Genomic DNA, 11622 nt, shown 5'->3' with positions numbered 1-11622 from the left:
ATGTGGCCTTCAGATTAGCTCAAGAACAGTGTGTAGAGAGCTTCATGGAATGGGTTTCCATGGCCGAGCAGCTGCATCCAAGCCATACATCACCAAGTGCAATGCAAAGCGTCGGATGCAGTGGTGTAAAGCACGCCGCCACTGGACTCTAGAGCAGTGGAGACGCGTTCTCTGGAGTGACGAATCACGCTTCTCCATCTGGCAATCTGATGGACGAGTCTGGGTTTGGCGGTTGCCAGGAGAACGGTACTTGTCTGACTGCATTGTGCCAACTGTGAAGTTTGGTGGAGGGGGATTATGGTGTGGGGTTGTTTTTCAGGAGCTGGGCTTGGCTCCTTAGTTCCAGTGAAAGGAACTCTGAATGCTTCAGCATACCAAGAGATTTTGGACAATTCCATGCTCCCAACTTTGTGGAAACAGTTTGGGGATGGCCCCTTCCTGTTCCAACATGACTGCGCACCAGTGCACAAAGCAAGGTCCATAAAGACATGGATGAGCGAGTTTGGTGTGGAAGAACTTGACTGGCCTGCACAGAGTCCTGACCTCAACCCGAAAGAGCACCTTTGGGATGAATTAGAGCGAAGACTGCGAGCCAGGCCTTCTCGTCCAACATCAGTGTCTGACCTCACAAATGCGCTTCTGGAAGAATGGTCATAAATTCCCATAAACACACTCCTAAACCTTGTGGAAAGCCTTCCCAGAAGAGTTGAAGCTGTTATAGCTGCAAAGGGTGGGCCGACGTCATATTAAACCCTATGGATTAAGAATGGGATGTCACTTAAGTTCATATGCATCTAAAGGCAGATGAGCGAATACTTTTGGCAATAAAGTGTATATCCAAATCCCTCATTTCATCTGTTGTTGATTGCTCAATTTGAAATATCTTAGTCTCAGATCATGCTCTGGTGAGTTTAGAGGTGTTGCCATATACAGAGAAAAAGAAATCATATAGTTGGCACCTTAATGTGTCCCTTTTGCAAAATCCTGATTTCCAACAAATTTTAAAGACTAAAATCAATGTTTATATGGAGACCAACAGGTCCTCAGTATCCACTGTGTGCGTGGCTTGGGAGGTACTTAAGGAGGTTCTTAGGGGTCGGATCATACAGTATGCCTCATTCACCAAAAAATCCAAAGCACGAGAACTTGTGGAGTTGGAAGGAAATATTAAAAATGCAGAGACAGATATAATACTATTTTGTGGCAGAAAGTGGAGTTTTGGCTATTCAGGGCAAGACAGTCATACTTTAAGTTGGGGGACAAAGCAGGAAAACTTTTGGCTAGTTATATAAAGCAGAGAGAGTCTTTTTCTACCATTGCCTCAGTGAAATCTGCTGGTGGTGAAATATTTACCTCGGCCATTGATATTAATAATGCTTTTAAAGAATTGTACTCTGATCTCTATAGTTCCACGTCTTCGTCTACTGATGAAGATATTAGAAACTTTGTGGAACCATTAGATCTCCCTAAACTAACGACTGAGCAAAAAAATTCTCTTGATTCTGAGATAAACTTGGAGGAGTTTGGCGAGGTTATTAAGGCCTTACCTACAGGCGAGGCTCCGGGGTCTGATGGCTTTGCCGCTGAGTTTTTCAAATCTTATGCTATAGAACTGGCTCCACTTTTGCTAGAAGTTTATACTGAATCATTAATGAATGGAAAGCTCCCACCAACCATGACACAAGCCCGGATCAGTCTGATTCTTAAAAAGGACAAAGATCCAAGCGAGTGTAAAAGTTACCATCCAATTTCCCTGATCCAGTTAGATGTAAAGATTTTGTCAAAAATTCTGGCTAATCCTTTAAGTAAAGTTATGACACCTCTTATACATATAGATCAGGTGGTGTTTATTCGAGGCCGTAGCTCTTCTGATAACATTAGGCGTCTCATCAATATCATGTGGTCAGTAGTGAATGAACAATCTCCGGTTGCTGCCATCTCACTTGATGCCAAAAAGGCAACTGATATGGTAGAATGGGATTATCTTTCAATTTGGTATTGGAGGAGGGAGTGTGGGCTAAGATTCTAAAAAACGTCAAGTCTACATCTAGAGATTCAAGGGTGCGTCTGATGCAATTTAAGATTCTGAATCGATTATATTGGACCCCCTCTAGATTGTATAGACTTGGTCTTAAAGACACACCCACCTGCTGGCAATGCCAATCAGAAGACGGGGACACAACCCATGTTTTTTGGGGATGTGTTAAAATATAGGAATTTTGGTTAAAGATTCAGGGATTTATGTGTGATGTGTTGGACACAAGGTTTTCATTTTGCCCCAGACTCTGCATTTTGGGTGATGGGGAAGTCATACATTTTGGGGATAGACACTTGAGAGGTTGGGTCCTGGCTGGAGTTATGGTGGCCAGGCGAATAATACTCAGGGGGTGGAAGACAGCTGGGGCACCCTCGTTTCGGGAGAGGTGCGGGGAGATGAGTGAGGTTGCGGCATTTGAGGAGGCAATCTTCAGAAGGTTAGGAAAGTGGGATTTGTTTAATAGGAAGTGGGGTGGATATTTTGATTTTTCGGAGGGTTCTAAGGGAGGGGCAAAAAACAAATTTTTAGTTTGAGGTGTATGTGCACTCTTGCTTTTTGAAAGTATTTTTTATTTTATTTTTGTTTCTAATTTTTTTGCTATAATTGTAAGAGACCCCTGTAATGCGTGTTTGTGTCAGGTGGTGGGGATGTTCGGGGGGAAGGGTTTAATTTATATATTTGATTCCATGTTTTATGTTGTGTCTATTGGTTTTTATGAATAGAATCAATACAAATGTTAATAAAAATAAGTAATTTAATCACACTAAAATCATGTTAACATGCATATTGTATACATCTTGTGTCTATACTTTTAAAACAGTGAGTATTTTAATGTTTACGGATTGGCCCCCATTCACTTCCATTGTAAGTTCCTCACTGTAACCTCAATTTATGCATTTTATTTTTTAAAGAAAAAGAAGAAGTCTAAATTATTTTTGGTGGTAATCAACATTATGCCACAAATGCTGTCGATTGAGCTTAACTCCATTATCTTAAGGTGATCTCATATGATTCATCGTCACAATTCTCTTTTAATATAAAGGTCAATCATCACACATCCATACACACAACAGTTCTATGGATACACGTGTGTGTGTGTGTGTGTGTGTGTGTGTGTGTGTGTGTGTGTGTGTGTGTGTGTGTGTGTGTTCCCCTGTACACAAAGGATGCACCTGCATGATACTAAGCTTGACCTGGTTAAAAAAATACCCTGACACTGTTTATTTCATTAAAATGTCTAAAATATGCATGTATCAGATGCATTTTCTGATTTCTCTCTGTTATATGCAGTCTATGTTGGTTAACCCTATTAAAACATTTCACTGAGTAAATCCTCATGTGTGTAGGGGGGTTGACATACAAAGAATTAGGCAGTTGCCTTGGCAACATTATTTTGCACTAGTCTGCTATCAATCAAGCGTTGCTAAAGTTATGGGAAGTGGAGAGCTCAGTTAAGTCGGCAGATGGGATTTCTTAAGTAACCTTAAGCACATTTCTAAGTAACAAGAGCTATTCTTTTTACTATGAAACACAAAATAGAGAAGAATCAAGTGAGGTTAGCTAGTCAGAGGTGTTGTTATGAATTATAAAAAATAATTACACACATACTGGAAAAAAAAACAAAAAAACATCTCCTATGGAAACTAAGAGATAGATTAGAGAATGTTCTTCCCTGGTTCTTTGTGGCACCTTAAGATCAGGAAAAGAAAATGTTTTTAAAGGCAGTAGAGGGTTCTGGATTAAATGCTGTAATCATGCATAGCTGGGATAGAAACATTTTCAAGGCCAAAGTGTGACAGATTCTTTTTTTCCCATCTTTCCAAAAGATGAATGAGAATGTGTGCCCTCATGTGTCTAAAAACTAAACTACAGCTCTAGAATTTTAGATCATATGATAATGTTTTCAGGGTTTCCAGTCCTTTAGACCAGTGAATTGCCATGATGTTTCCAGTTTTTCTTAAGACATTACTTTTTTAAAGAAAATTATTTTAGAGAACGCAGGCACACACACAAAGAGCAATTTTTATTCTTTTACAATTTTCTTTAATCTGAGAATAATTTAAATAAATAACGCTCATTATAGACATGTCCTTAATTTTCAGTGTTCATGAAAATTAAACTTCACAGACGTTTAGTGATATTAAACCGCAACATACTGTATAATGGTGAGTATAATGGTATGGGGGAATATTTGATGGTCCTGATCTGATAATCCCTAATGTAATGTCTGATCATTTCACAAGTAACATTTTATTGGATAAGCATGCACTTTCATTAAAAATGTCTTTTTGGAGTGTGCGCGCACACACACACACACACACACACACACACACACACTATATACTGTATATACACCGATGAGCCAAATTATGCTGTTGGTCCTCCACGAGCTGCCAAAACAACTGATGCATGGACTCTGCAAGACCTCTGAAGGTGTCCTGTGTTATCTGGCACAAAAACATTAGCAGCAGATCCTTCAAGTCCTGTAAGTTGCGAGGTGGAGCTGCTGCGGATCGGACTTGTTGGTCCAGCACATCCCACTGATGCTCAGTCAGATTGAGATCTGGGGAATTTGGAGGCCAGGGCAACACCTTGAACTCTTCATCATGTTCCTCAAACCATTCCCGAACAATGTGTGCAGTGTGGCAGGGGGTATTATCCTGCTGAAAGAGGCCACTGCCATCAGGGAATACCATTGCCATGAAGGGGTGTACCTGGCCTGCAACGATGTTTAGGTAGGTGGCACGTGTCAAATTGACATCCACATAAATGTTGTGCCTAATTCCGACTGCCTGGCTGAAGCCTACCCCCCTTAGCGTGCATGCGCACAGTACCGCCGTTTTTCCACTAGATGGCAGTAAAAAAGTGGGAATTTCGTCTTCACCCAACCCATCCGAAAGTTCAGTTAGGATGACAAGTTATACATTTTCCAGTAGATGGCAGCACAGACTCTGAAATTTAATTCAATGGATTTCAAAGGTCATTTCCCTACCTCCTTATGGAAACAGTTATCTGTGTTTCTACACAACTCGTGTATCAAGTCGATTCTAGGTCTTGTTTGTCTGCTATTTGAACGTTAAATCACTAGCCTACTGGTAGATTTTACACTAACGTGTCACATGCTTTATAAAAGAAAATGAGTTTGTCAATCTGACACACTCAACTCTTGTAATGTTATAGTGTTGTCCAAATGAACACATAAGTGTATTTAATTTTCATGATAATGAATAATGTTACGGGTATTATATCTAAAAAACTTGTTAAAATTGTACATGTAGTAGATGTAGTAAGGCTCTGTAATTGGCTCTTGGTGGAAATAAATAATATAGCCTAGCTTTATTTCTACTGCAACTTTCGGCATTTAAGCAAAAATTTTTAAACAAATTAATAAGAGAAATATACACAAATGAATAACAAAAACAACATAAACACACATTAATTCATATTACAAAAATTATATATATATATATATATATATATATATATATATATATATATATATATATATATATATATTCTTAATATTCAAGGGGGTATTAAATGGGCAGGGTCATTAAACATGCAGTATTAGAAAACAAACATGACAGTAAAAAATAAAAAAAAACATATAAAATATTAAGCCCCGCCTGGATCCTGCCTCCCTCATTATTCTGCATGGATGCCCAAAAAGTAATAAAAATAGCTATGGTGCATTGACACAAGCAGCACTGTATGTCCCATAACAAATTTGATTTTATTGACTTAAACACTTATTATTCAGGGGGTATTACAGTTGCAATCAAAATTATTCAACCCCCCTGACCAGCAGTACATTCTGGTGATGTGAATTAAAACACATCAACTAAAACCTCAGTAAACAGTCAAAGTAAGTTTTTAATACACATTTGAGTGATTTTGAGAACAAAGACTTGAGTTTACTCAAATTTTAAAATAAAAAATAACTAATTCTCTCCACAAATATCATGTCAAAAATATTCAACCCCCAAAGTCAATCATTTGTGGAGCATCCTTTATCCTTAATAACAGCAAATAAATGTTTCAGGTAAGTGTTCTCAGGCTTCAGACACCTCTCTATTAGAAATTTTACATATTTCTCATGAGCAAAAGCTTCCAGCTTATTGACATTCTTTGGTTTCTGTGCTGCCACTGCTTCCTTGAAATCCCTACAAATATTTGCAATGGGATTTTAATGATGGACTGATAGGGCCATTCAAGGACATTCCACGACCTATCCCTGAACCAGATTTTGGACAACTTGGATGTATCCTTGGTGTTATTGTCTTGCTGGAAAGTCCAGTGATCACCGAGCTTCAATTTACACACTGAAGGCATCACATTTTTCATGCCAAAATGGCCTGATACCTGAAAGAATCCACAGTGTCAGTCACATAGTCAGGATAGCCGTTTCCTGCAGCTGCAAATCACCCCCATAACAGGACGGACCCACCCCCATGCTTTACTGTGGGGATGGTGTCATTCTTGTCATCACCTTGTCATCTTACTCCAGACATACTGCTGACCCATGGGTCTAAAACTCATTTTCAGTTTAGTGTCTTACGTCTATAAAACCTTCTTCCAGGACTGCACAGGTCTTTCCTAATTACTTCTTGAATATTCAGTCAACTGGAGTCAACATTTCCCTTGGAGAAGTTTTGCTTTCTTCCACACCCCAAGAAGGTTGCTGTTGTACCATATTTAAAAAATGTGTGAATGGTCCTGCCAACTTTGTCTATTGGAAATTGAAGTGCCTTGGAAATGTACTTTTAGCTATGACCTTTCTTGTGTAATGAAATAATCTCCTCTATTAGCTTTTGAGACAGCTTATTTTTTATTGCATTTTTTGCATAGAAATACATTTTTGCTTACAACGCTAAACTTAAATTTTAAAACTTAAATAAGTGCCATTGCAGACTGATGACTTAATTTTGTTTTAAAACAATTACTTGTGTAGCCTTACATATTTAAGAAACAGCTACATGCAGTAGGGGTTGAATAATTATGACATGGCTGTATTTTTTAAAAATCCTGCTATTTACAAATATTAGGTTGTATATTCACACTATGACTTTGAATGTGTCACTCAACTGATATAGATGTAAAGTTTAAAAATTCTGGGTCATCAGAAAAGCTTACCTTTGTAAATCCTTACTGTCTTGGGGGGTTGAATAATTTCGATTGTAACTGTATCTAGGCAGGACAATTTTTACACAAATAGGTATGTTGCATTGTCACAAGAAGCCATGTCTCATAACTCATTTGATTATATTAACTTAAACACTTACTATTCAGGAGGATATTATCTAGGCAGGAACATTTTTTACACCTCTGCCTGGATACTACCTCCCTCATTATTCTGCACAGATGCCCCAAAAGTCATAACAATAGGTACAGTGCATTGACACAAGCAGCACTGTATGTCCCATAACACATTCGATTCTATTGACTTAAACACCTACATTATTCAGGGGGGTATTATCTAGGCAGGAAACTTTTTTACACCTCTGCCTGGATTCTACCTCCCACATTATTCTGCATGGATGCCCCAAAAGTCATAACAATAGGTACAGTGCATTGACACAAGAGGCACTCTATGTCTCATAAAACATTTGATTCTATTGACTTAAACACCTACATTATTCAGGGAGTTCTTATCTAGGCAGGGCAATTTTTACACCTCTACATGGATTCTACCTCCCTCATTATTCTGCATGGATGCCCAAAAAGTCATAAAAATAGGTACAGTGCATTGCCACAAGCAGCACTGTATGTCCCATAACACATTTGATTCTATTGACTTAAACACCTATATTATTCAGGGGGGTATTATCTAGGTAGGAACATTTTTTACACCTCTGCCTGGATTCTACCTCCCCATTATTCTGCATGGATGCCCAAAAAGTCATAAAAATAGGTATGTTGCATTGTCACAAGAAGCACTCTATGTCTCATAACTCATTTGATTCTATTAACTTAAACACTTACTATTCAGGGGGGTATTATCTAGGCAGGGCAATTTTTACACCTCTACATGGATTCTACCTCCCTCATTATTCTGCATGGATTCCCAAAAAGTCATAAAAATAGGTGCAGTGCATTGTCACAAGAAGCACTGTATGTCCCATAACACTTTTGATACTTCTGACTTAAACACTTACTATTCAGGGGGGTATTATCTAGGCAGGGCAATTTTTACACCTCTACATGGATTCTACCTCCCACATTATTCTGCATGGATGCCCCAAAAGTCATAAAAATAGGTACAGTGCATTGACACAAGCAGCACTGTATGTCCCATAACACATTTGATTCTATTGACTTAAACACCTACATTATTCAGGGGGGTATTATCTAGGCAGGAAAAGTTTTTACACCTCTGCGTGGATTCTACCTCCCCCATTATTCTGCATGGATGTCCAAAAAGTCTTAAAAATAGGTATGTAGCATTGTCACAAGAAGCACTGTATGTTCCATAACACTTTCGATTCTTCTGACTTAAACACATATTATTCAGAGGTTATTTTCTGCCCAAACATTTAATATTATCCCACTTTCAGGAGAAACAAAATACTTATCAACATGTAGAATTTTTTTTATTTACAATAGCTTTCAGTGTTTGAAAAAATAACATAAATATTAATAATAAACAAATAAATAATAAACAAATTTCACAGATAAATATATTGAAGAGAGAGAGAGAGAAAAACACAAACAAACAAGTTTAGCCAATAACACTGAAGAAGGTATTTTCTGCCCAAGCATTCCCATTAAATAAACATCAGAAGAAATAAAAAGAAATGTACAAATATCCTAATTTACAAATAGCATCCAGTGTTTGAACAATGTACAATGTAACGCAATAAATAAATAGACATGTTTATTTTACAGAAATAACATTTACGAATTTGGCAGATGCTTTTATCCAAAGCAACTTACAGTGCACTTATTACAGGGACAATCCCCCTGGAGCAACCTGGAGTTAAGTGCCTTGTTCAAGGACACAATGGTGATGGCTGTGGGAATTGAACCAGCAACCTTCTGATTTTCAGTTATGTGCTTTAGCCCACTACGCCACCACCACTCATGAAAACAAGGGTATCAAATTAACAAGAAACCACCAAAAAAAAAACTTTCTTTCTTTCTGTTTTCTTTTTTTCTTTTTTTATGTCATTTACACAAGCATCTTTGTATGTGTTCTTCATGTCAGCAGAATTTTAACAGGCAGCACACAGAAAATACACATTTGATTTCCCCTGGACGCATGATTGGTGGTACCAACGATTGCAGGAGTCACAGGCAATCTAAAATTAAGCAATAACTTATTATCTTTCAGCAATAAAAAGAGACACACTATAACTGTTAGTGAAATTGCTCTAGATGAAATGAGTGAACAATACTGAAACATAGCTGTGATGGTCCCAAGCACCATGGGTTCATTTCCACCTGTTGGCTTTTGAAAAACAATGCATGATGGACATGCATTTGGTCAAGTAAAATTGGGAGGGGTGTCTTACCTTCTGCTCAGACATTATGGTTAACAACTTTGATATGTGTGGCAAATGTAATACGTGTGTTGGAAAACCCTTGAGCAGTCCAAAAAAGAATATTATTATTTAACTATGGGGCTATAATAATATAATTGAAGATATAAAAAATCCCTTTACCTCATCAAATTTTATATATGTATATATAAGAGGGATTGATTTTTTCAAAGTCTATATGAAGTGTCTCATGAGCTGGAGGCACTATGGCCTTGACCCACCATACCCACATTTATGTCATATTTATGCCACTAAGGTATATTGCCTCGCCATCGCAACACCTTTCAATATATCAAAAATCTGTTCACAATTTAGCATCTACAATGTCTTGGCATAATGTTGCCCAAATTTGATGCCAGTCACATGAATCCTGATGAAAGTTGTCCAGCTTGATGGGAACTATCTATGTACCAAGTAAGTGAAACTGACCCCACTACTTTAGTCAAAAAGTGGCACTAAAAAGCCCCACCAGATATGTGTGCCAACTTTTTAAGCATGCTAAGCGCCTCAAAAGCACACAAAACTGTGAAAATAAAAATAATAATAATAACAATAATAATAATAATAAACCCTAATAATAATAATACTGATAATAATAAATTATAATCCCAGCAAAAATAAGGGCCCTCCACATCTTCAGTGATTGAGCCCTTAAAGATATACACTGAACAGTTTGTAACTACTTACCCAGTTATAATCTCCACTTTCTTCTCCACAGGCATGGCTCAGCTGGCTAAGGTCATCTATAAAAAAATAAAAAATAAATTACAAAAAAAAAATTAAGTGAGAACAGTAACACAAATGATCTAAATCAGTCAATGTACACAATGCGTTTTAAAATAAATTTTGCATCCTTTTAAAATAAAAATGTGCATTTTTTTTTTTTTTTCTAAACAAACCTATGCAGACTGGAAAATCAAAGTGTTATATCAAATATTATGCAAAAACATTACATTAAACATACCACTGTTTTGTAGAAGAGTGACAGCTGTTGCTTTCCTCAATTCTTCCACTCCCTCTGCCGTATTAAGAAAAACAATTGGCTCCTCTCTGAGTACAAATTCTGCAAACTGAAAAAGAGCAAAGTAATAAAAGAAGCAATCAAGCAATTTTATAATATAGAGAAATCAAACATATATTACACATCAACTGACCATATATGCCATCATTTGTCTTCATTGTGTTTTCCAAATTCACACTTGAGGACATTGTCAGTTTAGGAGGATAGCATAAAAAAGCTATTTTACATCACTTACTTTCAAAGCAAAGACACCACATGATGTGCCATCTTTTTGCTTTGGGTGAGGCAGCGTACTGCAAGACCATCTTGACACATTGCATCCCTTGTGTTGCAAAAAAGCCCTTAACAAATACAAATCATCATTATTCTGACACTGAAACACAACTGATTTTACTTTAAAAAAAAAAAAAAAATGTAGCACATTAAAAGCACATTTTGTAGTTGAATAACATCTGGTACCTTGTAACATCCTGGCACCTTTTCAGATTTGAAGAAATTTCTCCCATGGGATCAAGGGACAAAGCCCTCCTTTGGGATGGCAGCATAATCTTTTAAGTTTTTAAATGTAGAAAATAAAAAATTTGGAGATAAGGATACTTCTTTGCACTTTATATTACGTTAAATCAACAATTTCTATTCATTAAGTAAATTCAATGTACATCACAAGGTTTTAGAAAAATCACTATAAAAGGTTATACAATCTTATTAATAATTCATTATCTGTATTGTACTAAGAAACCTTGCAAGTGTCTTATTTACATGTAAAGTCAAATGTTTTGTTTTTACCACAACTGTCAAGTGGTGATTGTCATTCACAATGCCAATTAGATATTTGTACATTGTGGGATCAACCTGAAATTCAGAAAGAGTATTAAAACATTTCTGTACTACATTTCAAAATTGCATAAATAAACCTGAATAAACTAACCTTTAGTTTGGATCTTTTTCCATTCCTGATGTTTGTCATTTCGAATGAGTCAGTTTGGAATGCTTGTTCTTTAGACATGTATGCATTTATGACCTTA

At 37.0% G+C, this 11622-nt stretch overlaps 1 protein-coding gene across 1 annotated transcript; it reads right to left on the bottom strand.

The window, feature by feature from the left end:
- Nucleotides 1–9204: 9204 nt before the first annotated feature.
- Nucleotides 9205–11418, bottom strand: LOC127452184 (uncharacterized). The gene is made up of 6 exons (XM_051717490.1): nt 11384–11418; nt 11057–11145; nt 10833–10938; nt 10541–10646; nt 10264–10319; nt 9205–9336 (listed from the first exon to the last, which is right to left on the bottom strand). The coding sequence occupies exons 2-6, from the start codon at nt 11140–11142 to the stop codon at nt 9250–9252; spliced, it is 441 nt and encodes a 146-aa protein (XP_051573450.1). The 5' UTR covers nt 11143–11145; nt 11384–11418; the 3' UTR covers nt 9205–9249.
- Nucleotides 11419–11622: the final 204 nt, after the last annotated feature.

This window comes from Myxocyprinus asiaticus, chromosome 14 (genome assembly GCF_019703515.2).
Source record: "Myxocyprinus asiaticus isolate MX2 ecotype Aquarium Trade chromosome 14, UBuf_Myxa_2, whole genome shotgun sequence".
Lineage (NCBI taxonomy): Eukaryota > Metazoa > Chordata > Actinopteri > Cypriniformes > Catostomidae > Myxocyprinus > Myxocyprinus asiaticus.
This window is presented reverse-complemented; position numbering and strand designations above follow the sequence as displayed.

Excerpts from the sequence above, each read along its gene's own strand:
- LOC127452184 (XM_051717490.1), bottom strand. The coding sequence starts at position 11,142 with ATGCTGCCATCCCAAAGGAGGGCTTTGTCCCTTGATCCCATGGGAGAA. Across the intron at positions 10,320-10,540 it reads CACTCTTCTACAAAACAGTG|ATGACCTTAGCCAGCTGAGC; the intron begins GTATGTTTAATG and ends ATTTTTTTATAG. Across the intron at positions 9,337-10,263 it reads AAAGTGGAGATTATAACTGG|ATTGCCTGTGACTCCTGCAA; the intron begins GTAAGTAGTTAC and ends GCTTAATTTTAG.